The 26,951-nt window shown below is 38.6% G+C and overlaps 1 protein-coding gene across 7 annotated transcripts in view; it reads left to right on the top strand.

Moving 5' to 3' along the window:
• RALGAPA2 (Ral GTPase activating protein catalytic subunit alpha 2) overlaps positions 1 to 26,951 on the top strand; it is a 326,207-nt gene that overhangs the window by 99,628 nt on the left and 199,628 nt on the right. For 6 of the 7 annotated variants that reach the window (XR_010138774.1, XM_054541631.2, XM_054541633.2 and 3 more), the window contains exons 14-19: positions 1,519 to 1,630; positions 7,536 to 7,773; positions 11,098 to 11,262; positions 14,118 to 14,258; positions 21,610 to 21,747; positions 23,557 to 23,654. Coding sequence is in view for 6 of the 7 variants with exons in the window: in XM_054541631.2 (XP_054397606.2) it covers positions 1,519 to 1,630; positions 7,536 to 7,773; positions 11,098 to 11,262; positions 14,118 to 14,258; positions 21,610 to 21,747; positions 23,557 to 23,654 (892 nt within the window). In the remaining variant the exon portion in view is untranslated. The remainder of the gene's footprint in view (positions 1 to 1,518; positions 1,631 to 7,535; positions 7,774 to 11,097; positions 11,263 to 14,117; positions 14,259 to 21,609; positions 21,748 to 23,556; positions 23,655 to 26,951) is intronic. The other variant, XM_054541632.2, reaches the window with a different exon arrangement.

Genomic DNA, 26,951 nt, shown 5'->3' with positions numbered 1-26,951 from the left:
TCCTCACATTCTCATGATGGATCTGTAACTAGTTGTGTGTAAGGGATTGTTTTTCACTGTCTTATGCATCATGTAACATGAATGGGCAGTGGTGATACTAGGTGCTGCCCTCCTCTGCCCTGGCGACAGGGGCCTGGGTACCCTGAATGTGGTGAGCGACAAGCTGTCCCCCAGCACTGTGCCATTGCTTCTCCCAGTTCTCTTCAAAGTCACCATCCTGCTTCATGTGTGTGTGCCCAGAAGATAGCCCTTCCGAACTTCTGTGCTTCCAGAATCCATAGGTAGGGAATAGGAACACATGGACAAGTAGCATGGAGTGCAGTGAGAATGTATACCAACAGATGACTCTGGGGACCAAATTCAAATGGGGCCAGCTACAAAGAGGGCAGGAAATCCCCACAGGTGATTTTATTGTGAGGAATTTTATGAGGTTCAGCATCATATATTGTTAGGAGAAAATGCTGTTCTGATATGCAGAGATATGAGAAAAGTATATGGAAACTATGATTTAGAGATCTCATCTGATTACTTTGTCCTATTCTCAGTTTTATTACTAAACAGCAGTAAAGCCAAGGAGAAAGTAGTAAAGATTAGATGAATGGTTAGCATGTGAAACCTGAAAGGAACCAGAGTGATTTCCCTCGAGGAACAAATGCACTTCTCTTACATATGAAAGATAATGTGTTCTGTGTTCCCATAGAATCTAGGGAAAGAAAAAGTGAGCAGATACTCTGATATGAGCAATATAACTTAGGTGTAAGAAAGAAAAATGTCTTTTGGCTGTTCTGAAGAACTTATTATTGTAATTAGCAGTGTTATGTTGTCTCTATACTGTTTTACAGTCTTCAAAGTCCTTTTACATAAACCTTCTGTGAGAGACTATGAAAAATGCTTGCACATTGGAACTGAGCTGCAGTGATGGCATTTGTCTCAATTGTGCCCTGTAGCGCAGAGTCAGGATCTTCCAGGCATGAGCACTGTGCCTGAAAGTGTCCTGTAATGCAAACCCCTCCTGCCTGTGAGAGTATTGTGGCATTCCACCTTACCAAGATACTGACTGTGTGTGTCCCCAAAACAAAGGCCAGAAGGTCAGCTTCACTTCCTGTTGCAATGAGGGGGAGACCTTACAGGTTAAGTAAAACACTGGATAGCAAAATTAAAGAGTGCTGCATACGTTCCAGTAGGTTTTCACTGAGTACCTTTAAGCTGCTGGCACAGTTGGAGAAGATGATCTTGCCTCTCTTTTTGCAAGGGGAGAAAATCAGGCTGGAATGATATGTTTTATCCTGCCTGTTTGTGTGGACGTGGGAGGCATGTTTTTAAAACTGTTGTAACATAAGGGAGCTTATTTTGGTAAAATATGGTATTCATTATGTAATTGGCATCTGGACTTTAATAGTTTCGAGTAATACGTAATTAACAATGTTGCTGAATTCTTAAGAGAATTTCTGGTACCTATAAATTAAAGTGCTTTGGAGACATGATTATTAATATGAGCTTTTATTTTGGGTGGCCCAGGGAACAGATGTTGCAAATACTCCTCAGGATAACAGAAGCTGTCATGCAGAAGCCAAAGGATAAACAAATAAAGGACTTGTTTGCCCAGAGCTTGGCAGGGTTACTATTTAGGGTAAGTCTTTTTTATTAAAACACTGCAAATGCAAGAAGTGAATCAGATTTTATAGCAAACTAGTTTTAATCATTGAGAATTTTAAGAATAATATTAAATTTAAATTTCTAGAAATTTTTCTTCTTAGCTTTGTCCTGAAGGATATGATCTATTCTTTACAATTAGTGTTGGGCTTTTAGGCTTTTCTCCCTCTCTGCCGCCTACTTCCTCTTTTGATTTGCTCAAGGGTGGTAGGAATTAGGAAGCTCTGATGGCCTTGGTGGAAGGCTAGGTAGATTTGGAGAGGTAAAGGATGAACGAAAGTATGGGAATGGGATAAAAATTTGAGAGCCATCAGTGTGTTGGGCAATTGTATTTAAAGCCACAGGATGGGCTTACCTAGAGAGGACAATAATGTCCACAGGTGATGGGAGAGATGCTGAGAAAGGGTGGCCAGTGAGCGAGGAGGAAAACCAGAGGAGTGTGTGTCCTGGGTGCCTGGGGATGAGTATTGGGTGGGAGGAGAGCAGCCAGTTGACCATGGGCTTTGACAGATGTAGTTGGTTGAGAATGTTCTATGGGATGAGGCCCACCTGGAGTAGATGGAGGAGAAAATGAGAGCTGGGCAGTGGAAGTTGCAAGCATAGTTAAGGCTTTGCAGAGTTCTTGATGTGGAAAGGAAGAGGAAAAGCGGAGCTAGCTGAAGTCGGTGGAATACATGGTGGGCGAGGTTTAAGGTGGGCGGTACTAAAGTATGTTTGCTCACCAATGGGATGGTCCAGTGAGGGAGGACAAGATGGTCTTGGGGAGACAGAGGATAAGTGAAGTCCCGGATATGGTGGAGGGCTGGGCCAGTCTTTGGTGCGAGCAGAGAGCCAAAGAGATGCCTGTGCTTCTTGCGTCTCATGTGGTGAGCAGGTAAAGACCAAGAGCAGGCTGATACCTGGTGAGCTGCCTGGGGAACAGGATGTGCCAGAGGGTCCTGAGCATGGCAGCCTACTGTGATGTTGCTAATATTTATGAGGACCTTAGAGTTTAAGAAGCATTACTGAAAGTGAACAGTGTGAAAGGGCTCTGGAAAAATGCTACATTCTACATAAATAAAGGTATTAGTACAGTGGATGGACTTGACTTTGTATAATTACATAGGTGATAGTTGTGGGGAGGAGAAATTAACTTCCCTCCTCAGTTGACCTGAAGGTGGTTTTGGAGGATATATGTTAAAAGCATATCTAGAATATAGGTAGGACATGTAGGTAAAAGTGACAAAAAGAGAAATTATTTCTTTAAAGCTAAATATTGCCATTGTAACACAAGATAACCGAATTTTGAATAACTTAATATGAGTCAATGCTCTTGGCTTGATAAAAAATGTATGAGAGGCGATTGAAATAATTGGCCTCCTGAATATTAGAATTGCTTTTACTCTGATTGCCTTGCCTAGTATATCGGATGTGTAAAGTGGCCCTAAACATTCTTTTGCATGTGTCCAGCTTTGCTCTGCTGATTCCTGGAGGGTGGTACTGACCACTGCTTTGCTGCCTGCCTGGACATATGGACACTGCACACTTTGCTTTCTCAGTGAAGCGTCTCACTGTTGGTACCCTTTCGAGCTCCCTGTCCTGGACCTGGGCTGCCAAGTGGACATGAGCTGAAGCCAGTCTCACGCTGGCAGGTGCTTGGGCCTTATTCCCACCAATTGCCTGGCTCTGCATCTGTTTTGTGTGTTGGAATTAGAGAACTTGTCACAGAATTAAACAAGTATCTATTCTGGGGTTCAGGTTTTTGTTTTGTTTTGTTTTTGGTTGGTTGGTTTTGGTCTTTGGGGAAAAAAAAAACTCCCCCCATGAATGGAGAAAACCTTGTCAGATATTACTTCCCTCCTCAGTTGACCTGACTTCCCTGAAGCTCAGTTAACCTGACTTCCCTGAAACTTAGTTTTGAGTTCATGATTATTAATGATTTTGATGTTGTTGTTATTTTGGCAGTGGTTAGGGAGATCGAGAAGGATGCTTAAATTAAGAACTAACCATAAGGCTGGGCATGGTGGCTTACACTTGTAATCCCAGCACTTTGGGAGGCTGAGGCAGGAGGATCGCTTGAGCCCGTGAATTCAAAACCAGCCTGGGCAATAGAGTGAGACCCCTGTCTCTACAAAAAATTTTTAAAAAATTAGCTGGCCATAGTGGCATGCACCTGAAGTTTCAGTTACTTGGGAGCTGAGGTGGGAAGATTGCTTGAACCCGGGAGGTTGAGGCTGTAAGCAAGCTATGATTGCACCACTGTACTGCAGCCTGGTCAAAAGAGCAAGACCCTGTCTCAAAAAAAAAAAAAAAAAACTTACTATAAAAAATAGTGAAAAGAGGATGAGCTTTTTGGCATTAGGCAGATTGTGTTTCTGATTTCAGCTCTGGTACTGCCTGGCTATGTGGCCCTGAGCACATGACTTTAGCTTTCTGAGTGTCTTCCCTAATCTGTCACAATCAGGAAAGGACTTCTTCCTACCCTGCAGGGTTGTCATGAGAATCAGAGTGGGCCCACTGGGATTGGTGATCATCTGTTGACCTCCCACGTTCTTATGTGAGATGCAAGAGGCAAGAATACTAAGGGTCTGGACTTACCAGGCAGGCTGTCTTTTGGGCATCATCTTGCTCCCACACTGCCGTTAAAATGTGCTATCTAATTAGTATTCATTTGATCATGTGGACTGTCTAAAATGGCTAGACACTTGATTTTTTTCTGAAAAATTGAGAACAAGGAGACTGTTAAAAGGGACAGGACATTTTAAAATTTTTATTACCCTTTTTATCTTTTTCTAGTTCTTCTAGTGGTTTTTTTCTGTCAGTAGATAACCTGGGCCACCACATTTTCTTTAGGTGATGATTGAATTTGACTTAGTTTTAAATATTTACCAAATAATGATGATTGCCTTATTGCCTTAAGTGATGTTTTAATTTATTATCAGTGCTAAATATGACCTTATGCTTGAAGCTCTGATGGTATATCAGGAAACTATGGCCCTGCTCTTTGTAATATGAGCCATTACTTTAAAGTTATGCAGTCCCCTTAATGTGTTGGTAGAGTGAAGTAGGAAGTGGTTGGTTAGCAAATGTTCATAAGAACACGAGTGATTTATTAGTTAAGGTGTTTTTAAAATACATCTTGTGTGCCAAAATGTATCTGATAAAACATCAAATTTCAGTACTGAAGGAACCTTGGAGAAGCTCTCATGCACCTCTTATTTTTAATGAGAAATGTGACTACAGAAAGGCCAAGTGACTTTCCTAGGTCACAAACCAGTGTAGTCCAGGCTGTTTGTTTCCCTCTTCCTTTTAGAAGATGGTAATTGATTAAAAGGACACCCTGCCTTCATGTCCACAGGTGCCACCACTGTATTTTACCAACTGTATTTTACCATTTTACCATTTTGCTCTGTGCAAGTGTTGTCAGTTGTGAATTATGATGATAATTCAACAGGTCTGCATACATGTTTGTAATATTTGCTAAGTTGATTTTATAAGCTGCAAGAAGTCATTCTGCGCTTGTTTCATAATTAGTCAATAAAGTGAAGCCATTATAATTATAAGATCCCCAGTATAGAACATCTCATTACACTAAGACATCTGCTTTTATCCATGAAGCTGGCACTATATCCAAATGTGAGTCTGAGTCCTAATAACATTGTCAGTCTCTACTTTCTTCTCTTACTTGGCTCAGATTATACTTATTGATCTAATATTTATTAATTTTATTGTCTATAGGTACTTTATGGCAATGGCCTCAAATTCATCTTGAAAGCAGGGGTATAAAAATTAATAGAAGATGGCATTTTAGTCATAATAAAAATATTTAATAAAGATAATAAAATTATTTTATTTTCTTTCATATTTTTAGTTTTACCAAATTCATACATGTTAGAATCAGACTTTAAATATAAGTGGTTAATATCTTGTTTTTTATATAATTAACTACTTTAGTCCTACTTAAACATTTTTATTTTCTTAAAAAGTGGTAAACACAAATTGAAACAGAGAACAGGTGTATTACAGAAGGACCACTTTAGATAAGATTTTCCAGGTGGTCACAATAGGCCTGTCTGATTTTATAGACTGATTTCTGTTTATCAAAGTTTTCCTGTGTCTATGTTAATAAATTCCATTAAAAAATCTTTATATAATTTGGGGAAAAAAATTAAGAAGTGAACTCGCCTACGCAAAGAAGAATTCCTGACAAGAGTGGGAGCCTATTTGCATCTGGGTTGGGCCAATGCAAATGCAAGCTGGCATCTTAACAAGGGCATTTCTCTTTGACACCAGACTATAGGACTTACATAGACTTTGGGTATAAGGATTCCTTTTCACAAGGCTTAGGAAAGCATTTGTGGCTCATTTGAGATGGACTTGGCTATGTAGAGGCGCTTCTTTCAGGGAAGATGTATTTGGATTTGAATTTTAAAGGATGGTAAATATTTTGGCAGAGGTAAGGAATGGGGCAATTTTATGGGAAGGAAATATCCAGCATATAGACATAATTGTCTTATAGGGCTGTCCAGGTGACCAGTTGTAGTGCTGTGGCCTATAAGACTGGGGGCAGACACTGATAAGTGAATAGACTGTGAAGGAAAGGTGTGATAGGTGCATTGATGGGGGCGGGAAATGCAGGGACCTGGAGGACACTTCCTGGAGGCTGGGAGGTGGTGGTGGGGAGATAATCAGGGATACCTTCTTGGAGGAAGTGGTACACAAATTTTGACCTGAGAAATGAGGGGGAGTTATACAGAAACAAAAAGGAGGAAAGAGAGGGAAGGAAGAGTATGTGCAAAGGCCAGATGCAGGAGCGAGCAGGTGAAGGAACTGAGAAGAATGTCAGTGGAAGAAATTGAATACCTTTTACTATTATGCTGTATGATAGGTGCCTGAGGGTTGTGTAAGTAGCACTGTGTAGTACCTAGGTAGATAGATCAGGAAACCAGTAGAGAGGTCTAAGCTGGACATGGAGATTCAGAAGTCAGCAGCACACAGGGGATAACTGGAGCCATGGGAATGGAGCCAAAACCCAGGCAGAAGGTGGAAATGGCCTCAGAAAGGGGAGACCCAGAGCAGTCTGTTGCCTGGGGGATGAGGAAGTGGAGATGGAGTGGGTGTGGAACATTCTTTCAAGAAGTTTGGCTATGAAAGTGGAAGGAAAAGGGCTGTAGCTAGATAGGGGAATCTGGGTTCAAGGGAATTTTTTCTTTTAAGATGAGGAAGGATTTGGAGCATATTTAAATGCTGAAGAGAAAGAGCGGGGGAAGTGGGGTTGGCTGGAGATTAAAGGAGAGGGGTGGTTAAGAGAGGCATGAAGACTCCGAGGAAGGGTCCAGAGTGTAAGGGGGCACCAGGGTAGCGGAGTGGGGCCCCTCTTGGAGTTCAGTCCACAGGTGGAGGAGGAGCTGGGTGAGTATGGGCGAGAATGTGAGTCCATGGGCAGAGGTTGAGGGGAGTCTCATTGAATGGGTTCTGTTTCTTGTGAAGTCTGCAGTGAATCCATCTGCTCAAAGTCAGGGAGGATTTGGTGGGCTGGAGGTTTTCCTGTAGGAGGTTTGAAGTAGCCACTGTGGATGGTAGGAAAAGAGCAGTCTCAGGAAGCAGAGTCGTCACTGTGCGGAGGGCTTTGTCTTTTCCCTGATTATAGCCGGGGCCAGCCGCAGACACTAGAACAATATTGAATCAGTAACTTTGTTCATAATGATAACTAACTTTCCAATAGCTTAAATTTTGATTATAGTTGGTCAAATGAATTTTGAGAATTAAAAGAAAAACAACTTCCAAAAGTACTTTTTATTTTAAAATTTGTGTTATTAATAGTAATTTAAAACATTTTGTTAAAAAGTATGCTTCTTCCAAATGAAGATGTATGAATTCTCTTGTTGGTTGGTTGGTTTTAGACGCTCATGGTGGCTTGGATCCGAGCAAACCTCTGTGTGTACATTTCTCGAGAGCTCTGGGATGACTTTCTTGGTGTGCTGTCCTCCCTCACGGAATGGGAGGAACTTATAAACGAGTGGGCCAACATTATGGACTCCTTGACAGCAGTGCTTGCAAGAACCGTTTATGGAGTTGAGATGACAAACCTACCTCTGGATAAATTAAGTGAACAAAAGGAAAAGAAGCAACGAGGCAAAGGTATTTCCACTCTTCCAGGTTAACACCAAATGTCTAGGACTGGGGACGAGTGTGTATTTGTATGACTAAGCAATTAATGCATGAAATTTTATAATGAACTGAACCAACTACACAGTGTCTTCTTAATAGTGGCATTAATTTGTGTCTCATATCATTCTGTTCCCTTAATGAGATGGTGAATTTCTGAGGAAGCTATGCAAGAAGGAAGATGCAAGGAAGGTAGTAGTAACAGTAGTGATAACTAACAGTAATAATAATGGCTATTACATTGTACATATTATCTCTTTTTACCTTCATAATAGCCTAGTGAACTGTAGATACTTGTATTATTCCCATATCACAGACAAAGAAACTGAAGTACAGAGACTTTTCAGGGATGTCCAATCCTTTGGCTTCCCCAGGCCACATTGGAAGAATTGTCTTGGGCCACACATAAAATACAATAAAACTAACGATAGCTGATGAGCTAAAACAAAAAAAAAAATTGCAAAAAAAAAACAAAACCCCATAATGTTTTAAGAAAGTTTACGAATTTGTGTTGGTCTGCACTCAAAGCCATTATTGGCTGCATGTGGCCCATGGGTCACGGGTTGGACAAGGTTGCCTTACAGTGATTGACTCATCCAAGGCCACATAGTTAAGAAGTGTTTAGAAATCAAAGCTGGATAAATATAACTCAAGATGTCACACTATTAAGATGCATTCTACAGCCTCTCTAGGAAACATGTGGAGAAATTCTGAATGCTTCAGATGGGAGCTATTTTGGTTTTGTTGTATTTCTGGGTAAAAGTTGTTTTGGGACTGAGAACCTCAAATGAAAGTTATGTTTTCAAGGTAGAAAACATCAGTGGTAGTTTCTATTAGGAATGACAATTTGGCATCCCCTTAATTACCATTCTTAAGGATGTGGCATGGTTCTTGGATTAATTCACTTGTACTACACCTTACTGTGTAAAGATTTGAGGCAGCTCATAGAAAGGCGTATAGTACAGTAGATCAAATACAAAATAGGGTCAAAATGAGTGAGGTTGCAGGGAACTGCCGTTGTGATTAAAATGCCAAAATACATGCCATAGAGCCTCGTGGGCTTGCTGGGGAGATGGAAAAGTCAAACATTGGATTTGATTTTGGTCTTTGGAGGGTTACATCAAATAGAGAATCACAGAGCACATAGGGTAAAAACAATTCAATCACTTAGGTGATGCTTAGCTCTTATTATGTCCTCCTGAGACTTGGGAGGAATTTTTCCTTCAAAGCCTCATAAAGGGTACACATTGCTTATTGTGTAGACTACCCTTTAATAATACCAGCCTTATTATAGACAATATCAGTGTGCTTTTGCCATGTGACAAATCACCCCAAAACTTATGGCTTAAAATAGCAACCACTTATTTATCTTGATTTGATGAGTTGGCAATTTGGGTTGGACTCAGCCAGTCAGTTCTTCTGCTGGTCTTTGCTTCTGTGTTTGCAGTCAGCCACGCTGTGAAATAGTCAGCTAGGCAGCTCTACTTTTATGGGTTGACTGGCTGTCAGCAGGGGCAGTGAGGTATGACTGGGCCACGTGTTTCAGCAGCCAGAGGCTAGCTCAGGCTTGTTCACCAAGTGGCTTAGAGTTTTGGGGGCAGTAAGAGGGTAAGCTCAAATTTTCAAGTGCATTTCAAGTCTCTGCTTGTTCAGTTTTGCTACCAAGTAAGTCACGTGATGAAGCCTAATGTCATTACGGGAGAGAACAACAGAGGATGTGGATACAGGGAGATGTGAACCAGTTACAGTGGTTAGTAAACCGTATACATGTATAATAAATGTGATGGATTCTTATATCTTCATTGAAATCTGAGAATGGCTTGCCAAAGCACTAATTAATCAAAGCGAGTTAGTAAGAAGCCAAAATAAAGTAGTTGAAGTACATGGCAATCCAGTGGAACAGTTTAATCCCAATGTAGATTTAGACTGTCTAATGCAATGATTTTCTAACATTTTTAACAGATCCGTTTTTCTCCCCAGTTGAAGGTATACATAACCCCTTTCTAAAGAAATAGACTGGAGATTTGGGATTGAAGTAGGGGCAGGGAGCCAAGAGCCTGGGCCCTTGGCGTCCATCTAGTCCTCTCTAACAGCTCTGAGGACCTCTGTGTAAACCCGGGGCCTGAGAGGACCCAGATACTTCCAGCTAGGAACTTGGCTCCCTAAGACAGTGGTTCTCAGCCCAGGAGAGAACTTACCTGGCTAAGGATACCTTTCAGGCCAGAGGAGGAGAGCTGAAATAGGAGATAAAGACCTACCTTCAATTGTTGTAATCCATGCATGAGTGCACATGCATGCATACACTACACACACACACACACACACACACGCCTGCCATTCTGCAAGATTCTCTTCCTACCCACAGATTCATCTGAAGAGACAGACTTGTCTTAGGAAGGCAAACAACTTCGAAAACACTGTTTTCAAAATGTACCGAACACATTATTTAATTAATGACCATGACTAATATTTCTGATTTATGTTGCTTTATTCTAAAAAGGATTTAAATATTTATTATAGAAACACTTGCCTTCTAAGGGCTAGACTACTAGAAACAAAAAGCACAGGCAGAGGAAACTGGGTGTGGAAACATGCCACAGGTGGCAGCCACTGGCCACATCATACCTGTGCAGAAATCTCTAAGTCTGCCATTCTCTTTCCTCCTCTGTTTCCTTTGGTCCATAGCCTCTCATTGAAATAATTAACCAGAATAGTATGAGGAAAAATAAAAGTTGAATCTCAGACTACAATGTTTTATTGTTTTGGACCTTTGCTAAAATAGGATTTTGTATTATTTATAGATTTTCATTATCCTGCCCATTTGACTGAATCCACATAAGAGTTTATAGGCATGGATTGCTCTGGGGATTTGTGGAGGGGTTGGTGTCTACAGGATGCAGTACTATTCTAATGTCAGGATCTCTGAGTTTTTGGTTTATAAGTAGTGGTTTTTGGAGTATCCTGGGAACAGTAGTATAATTTCATTTGATATTGTTCTTGTATTGAGAAAGGTTTATTAATACTTTCTTTTGTATATTGGAATGAGTACTATGAAGATATAATAATATCCATAAGAATGTTTTAGGTTCTTGAAAATATTTTGGCAACAAGAATTCTTAAATTAGTGACATATGAATAACTTCCTAAATTGCAGTGTAAGGAAGTGGTACTTAATTTGTGACAAGGAAACCTGCTGATTATATATAGTTGTAGGTACACCATTTGCTGAGCAACACAAGCTGCGAAATGAATAATAATGAATTCAGCCTTTAGATTATTTTTCTTTTCCTTTATCAGGCTGTGTTCTAGATCCTCAGAAAGGAACCACCGTGGGGAGATCCTTTTCTCTCAGCTGGCGGAGCCACCCAGATGTGACCGAACCGATGCGATTTAGGAGTGCCACCACGTCTGGAGCACCAGGAGTGGAAAAGGCGAGAAATATTGTTCGCCAAAAAGCAACTGGTAAACATTTATTTAAATGCTTCTCAAAAATCTAATTGTTATCTAAAATAAATTTATAGGCATAAAGTGTGTTAAAAATTCTACTCAAAATTTAAGTATTAGACCTTATATTAAATGAAATGTCTCTACATCTTTTTAGCTTTCTGCTCTGGTTACTTTTCAAATCACAGTTTTCAGTTACTTATTTCTAAATCCTCCATTGTGAGAAAGAACTTGTGATGTTGATATTGAGTGAGATATTTGTGCGAAATAGAGAAAATAGAGGTTTTGTTTGAACCTTGAAGAAAATAGATTGTTAATAAATACACCAGTAGTTGCACTATTGTCAGTGTTAAACAATATTAATCTTTAGAGTGTGGCAACCTGTTTCAGCAAAGAAAAGGAGAATTTCAGGACTGGATAGACATTTTCATTTTTTGCTCCTTTGGAAAATTGAGCCTTTTCATGCCTGTGGATGTTATCTTTGCAGCCTATTTCAGTTAACAACTTGACCAACAACCCCCAGTTAATTGGACTAGTTTGCTACATTTTACTCTTTTTTTCTTTTCTTTTCTTTTCTTTTTTTTTTTTTTCTTTTGAGACAGAGTCTTGCTTGACGCCCAGGCTGAAATGCAATGGTGCGATCTCAGCTCACTGCAACCTCTGCCTTCCGGGTTCAAGCAATTTTCCTGCCTCAGCCTCCTGAGTAGCTGAGATTACAGGCGTGTGCCACCATGCCCGGCTAATTTTTGTATTTTTAGTAGAAACAGGGTTTCACCATGTTGGTCAGGCTGGTCTCGAATTCCTGACCTCGTGATCCGCCCACCTTGGCCTCCCAAAATGCTGGGATTACAGGCGTGAGCCACTGCACCTGGCCTACATTTTACTCTTAAAACAAAAAGTGAACTCTTTAAAAAGAAGCTTGTATACGGCATTTAATAAGAATAAATAAAGCCACCTCCTCCCTAGTGACTTTGAGCCTGTAACTTAGGTTTAAGACAATTGTAATTGATATTTAGCATGTTGACTTCAGAAAGTCGCAAGATCCTCTGGCCATAAAACAAAGATTCATTAAAGCTTAACATAGTCTATAGTGCTTAGTAAAGGCTTAATACAGATGGTTTAGAATCCTGTTGGAGTTTTTATGAAAATACATTCCACCTTAACTGTAACTCTCATACTTTTTTGCTGTAGCATTTGCTGGAAATTATCACCTTATTTACATGCATGGCCTATTCTGCTTCTTCCTTCTTTCTGTCATTCTGTCTCCTGAGGAGAGACGCAATTCTTTGTTAGCAGGCAACTTTTGAGGATGCTCATTCACTGATTTCCTTTCTCATTCCAATTCCTAAAAACTATTTGCTTTTATCATTGAATTCTTTTTTTGTTTTGTTTTTTGAGTCGGAGTCTCATGCTGTCGTTCAGGCTGAACCGCAGTGGAGCGATCTCAGCTCATTGCAACCTCTGCCTCCCAGGTTCAAGCGATTCTCCTGCCTTAGCCTCCCGAGTAGCTGGGACTACAGGTGCGCACCACTATGCCAGGCTATTTTTTTTTTTTTTTTTTTTTTTTTCAGTAGAGACAGGGTTTCGCAGTGTTGGCCAGACTGTTCTCGTACTCCTTACCTTAGGTGATCTGCCCGTCTCTGTCTCCCAAAGTGCTGGGATTACAGGAGTGAGCTGCCACGCCCAGCTCTTCTATCACTGGATTTTTTTTTTTTTTTTTTTTTGAGACAGAGTCTTAAAAAAAAAAAGCCCAGGCTGGAGTGCAGTGGTGTGATTTTGGCTCATTGCAACCTCTGCCTCCCAGGTTCAAGCGATTCTGCCACCTCAGCCTCCCGAGTAGCTGGGGTTACAGGCATGCACCACCATGCCCAGCTAATTTTTGTATATTTAGTAGAGACGGGGTTTCACCATGTCGGTCAGGCTGGTCTCGAACTCCTGACCTGAGGTGATTTGCCTGCCTTGGCCTTCCAAAGTATTGGGATTACAGGCGCCCAGCCTACTGGGAATTTGAATAGGCAAAGGGTAGGAGAAAGGGCAGTAGGGTAAAAAGTTTGTTCCAGTTTTTGCAAATGTGTTACTATCATTTGTAGTTCCATTTCATTAATGTTAACTGATGTCATATGAAAATAGTAAAGCAGCAAATAAATCTTTATATTTTTGTTTTAGAATAAAACTGATTTTACAGATTGTGGTTTCATATATATGAAGCACGTTTTCCTCCTATGTTCATTCAATTCCTCCAATATTTATTTGACTAGCAGTATATAGAAAACAAAAGAGCACCGTAAAGTAGACACTAAAGATGTATGGATTTAATAAGCATGAAATGTGACATAAAAGGATGGGTTTCATGGAGATTTTACCTTTTCCTCAAATATCAAATCTTTTAATGTTCAACTTGACTTTTATGTGTTCTTGAGCTTTTCAGATATTTAATTTACTAAATGATTTACTTTTGAATACAGTCAGCTCTCAGCAAACCAACTTTTGATTGAAGGCCAGATATTCCCTCTCTCACCATGGTCTGTTTATATTTGTCCTTTAAGGAAGGAAAACTGATTATAATGTCTGTCCAGGCAAATAACCTGAATGTGAATCTGATACACAGCAGAAAGAAGGAAAGGCTAAACATATAAAGCATTTCAAAATAAAATTATTTGTGGATTGCCCATTGTCCTATGTCATGAGAATGACTGACTGAAAGTTGGCTGTATTTAGAGACTACAATTAAATACTATACTTTGTACTGACTTCCTTTAAAGTTTAAAGCGACCTCCTTTAAATGTTTAAAGAGAGCCCAGAAAAATAATAATAATAAAGTGAAAGGTCCTATTGTTCTTCTGACATAATTATTACTTTATCTCTCCTGGAAGCTAAGCGAAGCCAGTCTATCAGCAACTGTGTCCACCTTTCTGAGGCTTTGCCTGCCACTAAAAGCGTCCCGCTCCTCCTTCACACCGTGAGCGCTCTCTTACCTGGTCTCTCTTACTCTTCTTGCTCTCACAGGCTGTCAGGTACTGTAATACTGTCTCATGTGTCCATCACTGTTCCTGGGCTTCTCCCGCTTGCCTCTGGGCGTTGCTTCCTTTGTTAATATCCCCACATCACACACGGCCTGACCATTACACTAGTGTGAAATTGCAATGAATACTAGTAATTGCTGTTGTGTAGTTAGATACTTAATGGCAATTAGATAGTCAAGAAAAATTTCTGTAACTTTGGTCTTGGCAATAACAATTAAGGAGGATAGGAGGGTTTTTCAGTCCATAGCTATTTAATAGGGGGAAATGTGATGCCTGCCTTAGTGTGTCTTCTATACAGTGCCCATAGAAAGTAAGGGGATTTTCATAAAAGTTTTGAGCATGTCAGTATTAGAATGCTTGCTATACCTTCCAAAAAATGAATAAGCTAGAAAAATGTATGTAGGCGGGATCTACTTGGAGTTAATAAATCATATATGTGAAGTAATGACCAGTTATATAGATTCATACTGACTATTGAAATTTGAGTGCAAAAGGACCAATGCCAAAAAGCAGTAATTTCCAAAACAAAGAAACGTTGTTCCTGTACTTCAGCCAATTAAAATTGAATTTAGCTGTGTGTGATTTACACACAGTACATTTTTTATTAAGACATCATAGCACCAAAAGTCATTTTTGGCCTAGTTACTTCAACAGAAGGATTTACCTTTCTCTATATTGAATAATTAGGCCTATGTCTATTTTTCAGTGATTCTAGGATGAACTGAATCTTCTTCCTTAAAAGAGAAAGATCATTTTCATGATCTTTTTTATTTTCAGAAATTTGGCATTGTAGATTAGTATTTTTTGTTGTTGTTGTTTTTGATATTTTTGAGACAGAATCTCTCTCTGTTGCCCAGGCTGGAGTGCAGTGGCACGATCTCGGCTCACTGCAACCTCTGCTTCCTGGGTTCAAGCAGTTCTCCTGCCTCAGCCTCCTGAGTAGCTGGGACTACAGGTGTGTGCCACCACACCTGGCTAATTTTTGTATTTTCAGTAGAGATGAGGTTTCACCATGTTGGCCAGGCAGGTCTTGAACTCCTGACTTCGTGACCCACCCGCCTCAGCCTCCCAAAGATTAGTATTTTTTTTAACATTGGAGATAACCTAATTGTGGCTTTCTGTAGTACTAAACTATGTCATACTGTGTTTTAGCAAAGCAAAATGAAAGCTTATGTTCTCTGATGGCTATGTAAATACCATATTACTTTATAGAATTTAAGGGAAGAAGTTTTACCAAGAGTGAGGACTATAATGTTTCTTAGAAAACTCTTTTTTTCCAGTAACTATTAAAGGTGAAAAACAGTAAGAATGGTACATGGGAAAATGGTCACTAGTCAATTAAATTACTGTTGAGTTTTAACTGCCCAATTACTTGGTTTTCAAAAAAAGCTATTGTTTAGAGATGATTAATAAAGTATTTAAAATTATTTTACCCCCTGTTTGGCTAATACACACCCCAAAATAATTGTTTTCATGGTGAAAAGTTTTCTTATGTCACAGTCCATTTTTTTCTATATTTTGTTTCTCTTAAGTTTTTCACTAGTTTGTCCAGAACATGTTCCCACAAGAAATCTCTTCCTATTAGTAATTTAATTTTGGAAGCTTTTGTTCTCATTCAATATTACATTTTATTTTACTAAGACTCTTGGTTCCTGTATATACGTATACAGTTCCAACTGAAGTTAAATGTGATTTAGAGCAGTGGTTCTCAATTGGGGACAATTTCAACAATGTCTGGAGACATTTTTAATTGTCACAAGTGGGACAGTGCTAGTGGCAGCTTGTGGGTGGAAGTCAGGGATGCTGCTGAATGGTCTGCAATGCACAGGACAGCTCCCAAACAAAGAATTGTCTGGCCCAAAATACCAGCAGTGCCGAGGCTGAGAAATCCTAAGTCAGAGTGAAATCAAGTGGCCTGGGCTCGGTCTGCAGTTTTCCTGCCTTTGCCATCTTTGTTCTTGATTTTGTAGCACAAAGGGTGAAAGAACTTCAGAGTATAGTGACTTTGAGAACAACCTGCCATTCCAACTATGATAGTGAGCTTCTTAGCCTGATGCCATTGGTTCTTTGCTACTTAAAATGATGCCATTGTCCTTTATGACTGTCCTATCAAGAGACTGACCCAAGGGCAGATTGTATATTCTCCACTGGTTGGCACATTAGAGTATTGAATTTGCCCTCCAATTTAAATCCAAGTGTGTAGGTATACCCCACCAACCTACTGCTAGATAATATGACACTTAATTTTACTTTCTGGCCACAAGTTCCTTACCCTATCAATGATTGCTAATTTTGTTTACATTTAAGTTAACATGATTGCTAATTTTGTTTACATTTAACTTTTTTTGTTTTTATTTCTAATCTATGTGATTTAGAAACCCACCAAAATTGTTTTAATAATATAAGCAATAGACAATTACTTACTTTTAGCTATGATTGTTTCTTTTTCTGATCTTTTTGGGACTGTATTTGGCGGCAGCAGCAGAATTTTGGGTGGGTTGTTCATATTCTGGGAGGAAGAAGTGATGTTTGTATTTTGGAGTCACAACCACATATTTCCATTAATATGAATAACTACATAAAGAAACATAGTTGGGGAGGTAGGACTGTTTGTTTTTGTGATTTTCTTTCATTTATTTTTTTCTCTTGGTGAAAACAGTTCTTTCCAGCTGTTCTACAGTTTTTTTTTTTTTGTTTTTTTTTTTTTGAGATGGAGTCTTGCTTTGTACCTCAGGCTGGAGTGTACTGGTGTGATCTTGGCCCACTGCAACCTCTGCCTCCCAGGTCCCAGTTCAAGCAATTCTCCTGCTTCAGCCTCCCGAGTAGCTGGGATTACAGGCACGCCATGCACAGCTAAGTTTTTGTATTTTTAGTAGAGATAGGGTTTCACCATGTTGACCAGGCTGGTCTTGAAATCCTGACCTCGTGATCTACCCACCTCGGCCTCCCAAAGTGCTGGAATTACAGGTGTGAGCCACCACGTCCGGTCTGTTCTACAATTTTAACTGCTTTTTAGGTTAAAACATTTATCAATCTGTAGCACTTAACAGGCCATACAGATAGTAGATTTTATTTTTCTTTTAGGAATATTGTAATAGTAGTAATGAGAGGATCAACAATCTCCCCTTATTCTAAAAAAGTGTATTGGAATGGTATGGCAAACCTTGCCTCACTGCTTCTGCATCTGGTTTGTGTGCTTCTAGGAAGTGCTTTTTTGTCAGGACCTGGTCCGATTTACCCTTGGGAAGTTTGATCTTGTGGGAAACCTCAAGATGCTGAGTTGATATGCATTTCCTGTGCTTTTTATAGGATCAGATTGGTATCATGCAAGGTGTTTTAAAAATTAGGAAATTATACTATTTATTTTGCTTATGCAACCTTGTTTAAGGGATAAATGGAACTCAGAATTTTGGTTATTGAAGAATGAGCCTTACTCCACTTACTAAATGTAAGACTGAGTAAGGAAGACTTAAAAAGTGAGTGAAATTGCTGTGAAAAATAGAGATCTGGAAAAAAAAATAGAAGTTACTGAAGAGTTTACACACTTAATTTGATCACACTGTGTTTTCTCAGTGGAAAAAAATGAAATTAAGTAATCCTTATTTGATCGTTTTCTGGTGTTTGGAATGGAGCTTTAGAAAGTAATAGTTTAGGCCGGGCACAGTGGCTTACTTTGTAATCCCAGCACTTTGGGAGGCCGAGGCGGGCTGATCACGAGGTCAGGAGATCGAGACCACCCTGGCTAACACGGTGAAACCCCATCTTTACTAAAAATACAAAAAACTAACCTGTAGTCCCAGCTACTTGGGAGGCTGAGGCAGGAGAATGCCATGAACTTGGGAGGCGGAGCTTGCAGTGAGCCAAGATCACGCCACTGCGCTCCAGCCTGGGCGACAGAGCGAGACTCCATCTCAAAAAAAAGAAAAAAAAAAAAAAAGAAAGAAAGAAAGTAATAGTTTAGTGATGGTATTGTGTAACTTACACTGTCAAGAGACGAGAAAGTTAGTGCTTTTAAAATCTAGGTAGTTGGAACTAGCTACGCTTTAGAGAGAGTACATTATTTGGTGAATCTAAGATAGAATTTAGCTCTTTGAAGTGATTTAAACAAATTGTGTGATATTGAAAATAGAAGATGCAATAGATCTAGGATGTATTATATAATTTTAATGTAACTGATATAATTCTTTCTCTATTTTAAATATCAGATAATCCTGTCTTTTGGTATTTGCGTATCACTATTAAAATGATTTTCATTCGTTATGAAAGAGCAACTGCTAACAGCTAACCCCAAGAATGAGAGCAGCTTTAACATAAATTGCTCTTTCTTAAATAAAATGCCAGCAGAGGGAGCCCAAGAACTATTCAAAAAGGAAAAATAGTATAAAGAAATTGTTTCTGTCATTCATGTATTCATTTATACAAAACATGTATTTAATATAAAGTATGAGAAAATCCCAATAAATATACCGTTACAAATCAGGAAATTGGGTTTAAATTGTGGGATAAGGAGAATTGAAAATTCTCTTTTCACACCATCTCAATTGATAGTCAACTACAGGAGTAGATAGCTCAGGGCACCTACAACACAACAGCACACTTAAGCATCGTGGCTCTCCCCTTCCTTCCCACTAAATCACGAGTGCTCCTGCCCTGCTACTGACCGCTATTCCTAAAGGCTTGGACTTTCTCCATCTGATAAGTCCCTCCTGACAGTTTTATAAAAACAAAGCCTTAAAAGCTGCATTAGGCCAGCCTGTTGGGAAGGCAGACCAGCTGGTGGTGGCAGGCTCTTCGTCCGTCTGCTGTGTTGAGGACCAGTGGGGACACTCTAATTTGGAAGCAATGGTGCTGTGGCTATATTGCATCCCACCAGATGGCGATGTTCTTTATCTTTAGGAAGATGCTGCCAGTGTTGGCTCAGCTCTTATTTGCTCCTGCTTATAGCCCAGAAACCAACATCTATCTGTTTTTGGCATCAGGCTTCAGAGACTAACTCTTCCCACTATCCATAAAAAATGGCATTTGCCAATTATATTTTAGAAAGTTAGGAAGCTCTTGGGCTCCCCCTTCTGATACTGGATTAACCAGTAGATTCTTTAACAAATATAAACTGTTCCCAGAAGGTTTCAACATCTTGCATAATTAGAATAAACAATTAGAGAAGACAGCCGGAAGGGCTGACCCTATGGTGTTATTTGGCTTCTGTTGCTGAAGGCTGAAGAGACTAGAAATAGATCTGTGAGAAGGACGTAGTCTATACTTTGGGATGTGTAGGTAGGTTAAAAATGTGCACATACGCTTTGTGTTTCTCTGTAGAAAAATGAACAGTTCTTGGCTGTTCAAAAGAAGAGGAAGGCAAAGACAACCTGGGAAACATGAGGCTTTAACGTAGCTGTCTTTTCTTGCTACCTTGGCCTATCTTTGCTTGTACTCCAAACACAGTTTCCCACCAGCATCTGAAGTTAGACTATGGGCTGGGCACCATGGCCCACGCCTGCAATCCCAACACTTTGGAAGGCTGAGGTGGGCAGACTGCTTGAGATCAGCCTAGGCAACTTGGCAAAACCCCGTCTCTGTGAAAAGACAAACATTTTTTGGGTATAGTGGCGTGCACCAGAACTCCCAGGTACTCAGGAGGGTGAGGTGTGAGAATCAGTGAGCCAGGGAGGTCAAGTGTGCAGTGAGCTGTGATCACACCACTGTACTCCAACCTGGCAACGGAGCAAAAAAAAAGTAAATTGATAAATTTTTGTAAGTGAAGGATCACACAAATTTCATAGTTTTGAGGTCTTGTAACCATATCAGCATACTATAAAATGCATTTTCATTTGGCTAGAAAAAACAGCAACCTTTTGTTGAAATCCTCTGTATTAAATTTAGAATCTTCCAACATACTTCTTAAGGTGAGCCATCAGTTTGCCTTATGACTCAGATTAAAGGATTATACAGAGGGTGGCCCATTGGCAGTGAGTTTCCATTTCAGGTGACAAACCAGGTGACCCAGCCAGTTAAGATAATACAGGCTGAGTTTTGATCATCCTCTTCTTAGTAGTAGTAATGAGCAAATTAAAATTTTTGGAAAATATTCTAGTTATGTGGATGTAAAGTTTTATGACTATGTCAGTGAGTGTGGAATCTAGTGAGAAACAGAGCAATGGGGCTTGCATGCAGGGCCAGGGAGTAGGTCCTGTAGGGGATATTGCCAGGGCAGCATGGCAAGGAGGGATGAGGGAGCAGGTGTGAGTTTAGCATAGGGGAGTGAACAGCAGAAAGAAGAGAGTGGCAGGTGCCAACTGGGTTAGTACTACTGGAGACTAAAGTGAGCTAGAGTACCTTGCAAGGGGATCAGTATGTCCCGTGAGATCAAGGAAAGCCCGTGTTCACCCTGACTAGGATGTTTGACGACTCTCTAACAAGAGAGGGCTTTGGTGGGTTTTAAGAGGAGTGGCACAGCCAGATCTTTATTTTAGAGGGGCCATGGAGAGGATAAATATGAAGGTGGTAAGAAGAGGGGGACAGTGATTAGTGATTAGTTTGCAGGCTATTAAAACAAACTACGTAAAAGGTGGTGCAACCCTGAAGCTGTGACTCTAGAAAGAGAGGGTGGGGTGATAATTCCAGTGCCTTGGGTGGTCTTTAGAGATTAAAGTGTACTGTGCAGTTTAGAAATGAGCTGGGGGGAGCTTGTTCTATAGGGGAATATAGCTTGTAATAATACTGAGATTATCCTGTGGTCCCTACCCAGCTATGGTTTTCTATTTTATGTCTCATATATATTGGTGTTCTACAAATACCTGTGGATCATTCTGTACTTTAGAGAATAATTCAGCATTGCATTTGATGAAATAAGCCATTACATAACTATAGCATTTTATTTTGGACAGTTGGGCACTTACCTGTTAAAAAGGCATAATGCAGTAGAAATTCCCACGTTTCCTTTCATCTTCCTTTAGGGGGTGTGTGTGTGTGGGGGGGGTTCTGTTCTTCTCAAATGTACATTACCCATTCTGTGCATCTCCTGGATCTCTCTTTCCTTGGCATGCCTGGCCCTGAAATTTCAGATGACTTTTACAGTTCTTAATCTTTTATTGTGGCTTTTTTCCTTTACTTTGATTGAAAAATAAAAGGCTTTATAGAACTTAAGTGGAAAATGTACTCTTGGAGTAGAATATTAGGGGTTAGCAAGTGTAGGAAACTTGATCGTGTAAATGCAGATTATCTGACTATAAATTATTTGTGAAAAGCATTTGAAACTTTATTTTTTAAATCGGTTGTTTTAAGTGGTGAATGTGTTTTTTAAAATCTTGAACTGTAACCTTGCATGTTTTGTTAATGCTCACAGAAGTGGAGGAATGTCAACAGTCAGAAAATGCACCTGCAGCTGGATCTGGCCATCTCACGGTGGGACAGCAGCAGCAGGTCCTTCGGAGCAGCAGCACCTCCGACATCCCCGAGCCGCTGTGCTCAGATTCTTCTCAGGGTACGTGTTGTCTTCAGTGATTAATACAGAACTATAGAGTCTGGCAGAGGAATAAAAGCTGCATTTAGTATTGCTTTGTACATGTATTCTAAATATATTTATTTCAAGGGAATTACCTTTTTAATTTGATTAGAAGGATGTGATTTATGGCAATAAAATATTTGCACTATTTAAACATATTTGTCTAAATTATTGTTATATATCTATATGTAGATATATACCCACTTTTTTAAAGGTTGGCATGTTTGAGGACGAGACAGGAGTCCAAGTGGCTGGAGTAGAAGGAGGACAGAGACTGTTACAACATGAAGTCAAGTAGGGCATCAAGTTAGGTATTATAGAAGGCAGGGAGGCAGGATGGGGGCAGGGATGTATAGGGAAAGGGCTGTGAGAAGAGCCGTTAAAGTTGAAAATGAGAATGGAAAGCTGACCAGACTTGTGAAAAAGTTTATTAGCAGCTTGCTGAATCTGCTGAGGTGGAAAATAATAACTTTTAATAGCATTAATCTACACGGTTTCACCAACAACTTGCAGCAGCAACAGGGTGTGGAAAGCAGGGAGACAGATGGTTTAACCTGTAAACAGTGAAGAATAGATTTTTCAGTGAAAGAGTGTGCTTAAAGTGTGTCTACTATCAGTGGAAATAGTTATTCTGTTTTGTGTCATGAATTAGTTAAGAAATCAACCCTATTTATCAACAAGTTATCTCATATTTTAATGTGAAAGTCATGCTAGTCTCATCAGATGAGTAGGGAATTATTCTCTCTTAGAAATCCTCTGGAAATAAGAAAATACAGTAAAAGCTTCAGAAAATGTATTATCTGAAAGATTTTTGAAAGGTTTTGTATAAGGCTATTTTTTTTAATACATATTTGGTAGAAACTACCAGTTGCCTGGATTTTTCTTGTAGGAATGTTTTAAAATATCATTTATATTTTAACAAAATTTCAGTTATGGAGGAGGAATAAGTTCAAGAAATGTGTTGTACAGTATGGTGACTGTAATTTGTAACCATGTATTGTATTCTTGAAAATTGCTAAGAGAGTAGATTTTAAGTGTTCTCACCTCAAAAAAGTATGTGATACATGTTAATTAGCTTAATTTAGCCATCATACAGTGTATACACACATTTCAAAACAATATGTTATACATATTACATTAATATAATTTTTATATGTCAAGTTAAAAAATTAAAAAAGTTAAAATAGTTATAGGACTATTTAGATTTTCCTTTTCTTGTTCTGACTTTGATAAATTATGTTTTTCTAGAAAAAAATTATTCTTTTTTTTTTTTCAAATTTATTGGCCCTAGATTATTCATAAAATCCTCTTATGATTAGCTTTAGTGTTTTCAGGCTTTGTGGTGATATTCCCTTTTTTATTATTGAAACTGGTTATTTGTGCTCTCGTCAATCTTTATTCTCAAGCAATACTGAGGCACCTTACTGCTCTCTTCTTCTGTTGGTTCACCTGGCCAACACAGGCACTTTTTCTCTGAGTTACCTTCCCCAAGACCCCAGGAAGGGTTTTGTTGCCCTCCCCTGTGCGAACATAAATGCACTAAGTGAACCTGTTGGCCACAGTGAACAGTAATCAATCCACTCTCTTCAGAGCTCTCTGTGGGCCAGAGACCAGGTCTAAAGTGTGGACTTGATCCATAGGCTGCTGTTTTTCCAGGCCCATAACTCCTGTTTTTACATATCTTAGAATATTTAAATTTAATAGTTACCTATATATAAAATCATTTTCCAGTTTTACTATCTGAAACATTCCTTCTATTTCTGCTACCCCCTGCCCCACCATTTCTAGGTCAAAAGGCAGAAAACACACAGAATTCGAGTTCTTCAGAGCCTCAGCCTATTCAAGAGAATAAAGGACATGTGAAGAGAGAACATGAAGGAATAACAGTAAGATATTTTCAAGCCATTTCAGTTTGTCATTAAAAATAAACATTAATTAGTGCTCAGTAAGTAAACTTATTGGTGGCAGTGATAATTAAAATTTTTTTTCTGTTTAGACAGTTTATAGGCCCAAATGATGTTGAGATCTTTTAAGATTTTGCTTGCTTTCTATGTAAAATTACAGTCACATTACAAAAATAGGAAAAAAATTAACATGAAAATGGAGTTCACCACCTGGTCTGTGTATGGCACTGTATATTTTTAAGCAGTTACCTTTGCCTGTTAAACCTACGTTTCAGATTCCCCATTCCTGGCATCCGTTTAGGTAGCCTCTACCTGACATGAATTACTAGAATCAGTGAGTATTCACAAAGATCTTAGGTTTCTTAAAAAAAACAAAAAACAAACAAACAAACAAAAAATAAAATGGCATTTATTTAAATATATATAAAGTATAAAGAAGAAAATTAAAACATAAGCCCATAACTCATTCATGCAGATAACCCCTATTCATTTTTTTTAAATGTAGCATATATTCTTAGAAAACTCAAACATCACAGAAAGATACAAAATAAAAAAGGGAGGGCCTCTCCTTACTCCCCTCCCACTGGACAATAACCCATGTTATGTTTCTTTTTTCTTTATTTTCGAAAAGGGCATGTACCAGTTTACATCTGTATGTTCTGTTTTCAGCAATGAAATAAATACCCAGAAACCTACCATCAGCTTCAGATCATTTTGGCTTCTACACTCCTTCCTTGTTCCCTCTCTCTGCTGTCTCCCCTCAGAAAGGGACCTTATCTTGGCTTTGTGTTCATCATCCCCTTGCTTTGCTCTGTAGTTTTGCTATATAAGTATGTATCTCTAAACAGGATATTCTTTAGTTGTCCTTACGTTTGAATTTTTTAATAAAGTATTGTTGCTTTGTTTACTCAGTTACATATTTTTAAGATTTATTCACATTGTGCCATGTAGCAATAGTTCATCAAGTTTTCTATGATGTGGTATTCCACTATGAGTAGACCACAATTTATTTTTTCATTCTCTTGTTGGTTGACGTTTAGATTGTTTCCAGCCTTTTGTTTTTGTGAAAACTGTAGCCATGTACATTCTTGTTTGTGTTTCAGTATCTGCATGTTTAATGTTTTCTCTATGATGGCTATCTAGGAACAGAATTAATGAGTTATAGAATAAAAGAATTTCTTTACAAGATAACCCCTGTTCTCTAAAGTGGTTGCATCACTTATATTTTTGCCAGCATTGTGTAGAGCTCCCATTCATCTTCATTCTTGCCAACACTTTCTATTATCAGATTTTTTCATTTTTATTGGTCAACTGAGTGAAAATAAGATGTCTTATTTTGCATTTCTTAGACTACTAATAAGGTTAAAAATCTTCCCATATGTTTATTGGCCATTTTTGTTTCATCTGTGAAATGCCTACTGATGTCCTTTGTTGTTTTTCTATTTTTTGTCTTTTTCTCTTTATTTATATTTACTAGCTTTTTGTATGGTCTGAATACTGATCCTATTTTGGTTATGTTTGTAGCAAATATCTTCTTCCAATATATGGTTTATATTTTTACCTTCTCTAGGATATCTTTTGATGAACAGAAGTTCTTCATTTTGATATTCTCTATTATCATTTTTATTGTTGAGATTTTATGGAATTTTTTAAAAGTCTCAACTATACAGGAATAAAAATATTATATTTATAAATGTTTCAGGTTTGCTTTACAAATTTAAGTCTTTTATCTGTTTGGAATTGATTCCTGTTTATGGAGTGAGGTAGGGATCCAATTTCATTTTTTTCCTGAATAGATAACTACTTGTGTCAGGTCTCATTTATTGAATTAATTTTTCTTTATTGATCTGAAATGCCACCTCTCTTTCATATATGCTATTTCTGAGATATGTAAGGCCTCCTTTTGGTGTTTCTTGTCTTGATTCTTGGTTACTTTATCTTTCAGACAGTATAACATCTCAGTTACTATAGTTTTCCCACCTCTTTCTCCCTTTTCCTTCTAACAGAAGTTATTTTTCCATAATCTTTTGTCTTTCATTGTTGCTGAGAAGTCTTCTGTCCATCTGGTCCTGTCTAGTTATTGTTCCTTGCTGTTTTTGTTTGTTTGTTTGTCCTTTTCCTTCCATTTCACTATAGTATATTTAGGTGCAGGAATCTTTTGGGTTCATATATTTGTTCTTTTTGGTATATGCTATGTGCCATGCATCTGTAAGTGCTTGTCTTCTGTCATTTCTGGAAAATTCTTGGTAACATTTCTGCATATATTGTCTCATTTTTTCCCATTGGTACAGCAGTATCTCCACCTGTTACATGGGACACTGGGGTTTAAAAAAAAAGAACACAATATTGCCTCTTTTATATTCTCTCTTTGTTTTCCTCCTGGAATTCTGGGTGGAAATATATTAGACTTTCCTATTCTATTTTCCTTGTCTCTTAAATGTTTTTTATATTTTCCATTCTCATTGGCTCGGTGTTTCCTGGATAATTTTATCAGCTTTGTCTTTCTTCAGTTCAGTAACTTTATCTTTACTCTGTTAATGCTTCCATTGAATTTTTTAGTTTCGCAATTATGCCTTTTATTTCTGACAGTTCACGTTTATACTTTTCAAGCATATCTTGTAATTTCTAATAGTCTTTTGTTGCTTGCTCATTTTTGTGATTCCAACTTTTATTCCTTTAAAATGTTTACAAACTGCAATTCTGAATTTTTTATCTGATTATCTGAAATCCTTGGGGGATCTGAATCTGATATTTGTTGTTTCTGAGATTCTTACACATGGTGATTTATTTTCTTTAGTGTTCGGTGATGTTTTATTATGGGTTCCTAGCTGGCTGATCTTAATCTGCAGAAAACATGTATTTCTAAATCGATGACATTTCAACAGCATGTTTGCATTTGTTTCTTGCACCACATGGGGAGTGCTGCTTTAATCCTGGAGTCTTGGTCCTCTTGCCACTGGCAGTGGTACTATTGGATTTACCCTTGCAATAGCCACGTTTCACTGCCCTGGTTTCTGCTCACTTTTAAGGGTTGAAGGTAGATTTCTTGGAAGTTTCTTTTACTTCCTGTGAGCCCCAAATTGCAACTAAAGTTTTATGTAGGATCTGGTTCTATGGCTGGGGGGTATTGTGTCTCTCATATAGTTAGAAGCAGAAGAGTCTACGTTCTGTTTTTTAACTAAGGAAATACTCTATGCGTATTTCCTCTTAGCACATTAGATATATATCATTCTTCTTTAAGGCTGTGTAATAATTTTTTCATATAGTGTTAATCCTCTA

Source organism: Pongo abelii, chromosome 21 (assembly GCF_028885655.2).
Source record: "Pongo abelii isolate AG06213 chromosome 21, NHGRI_mPonAbe1-v2.0_pri, whole genome shotgun sequence".
Taxonomy (NCBI): Eukaryota; Metazoa; Chordata; class Mammalia; order Primates; family Hominidae; genus Pongo; species Pongo abelii.
The sequence above is the reverse complement of the archived record's forward strand: the minus strand, read 5'-3'. Positions and strand labels throughout refer to the sequence as shown.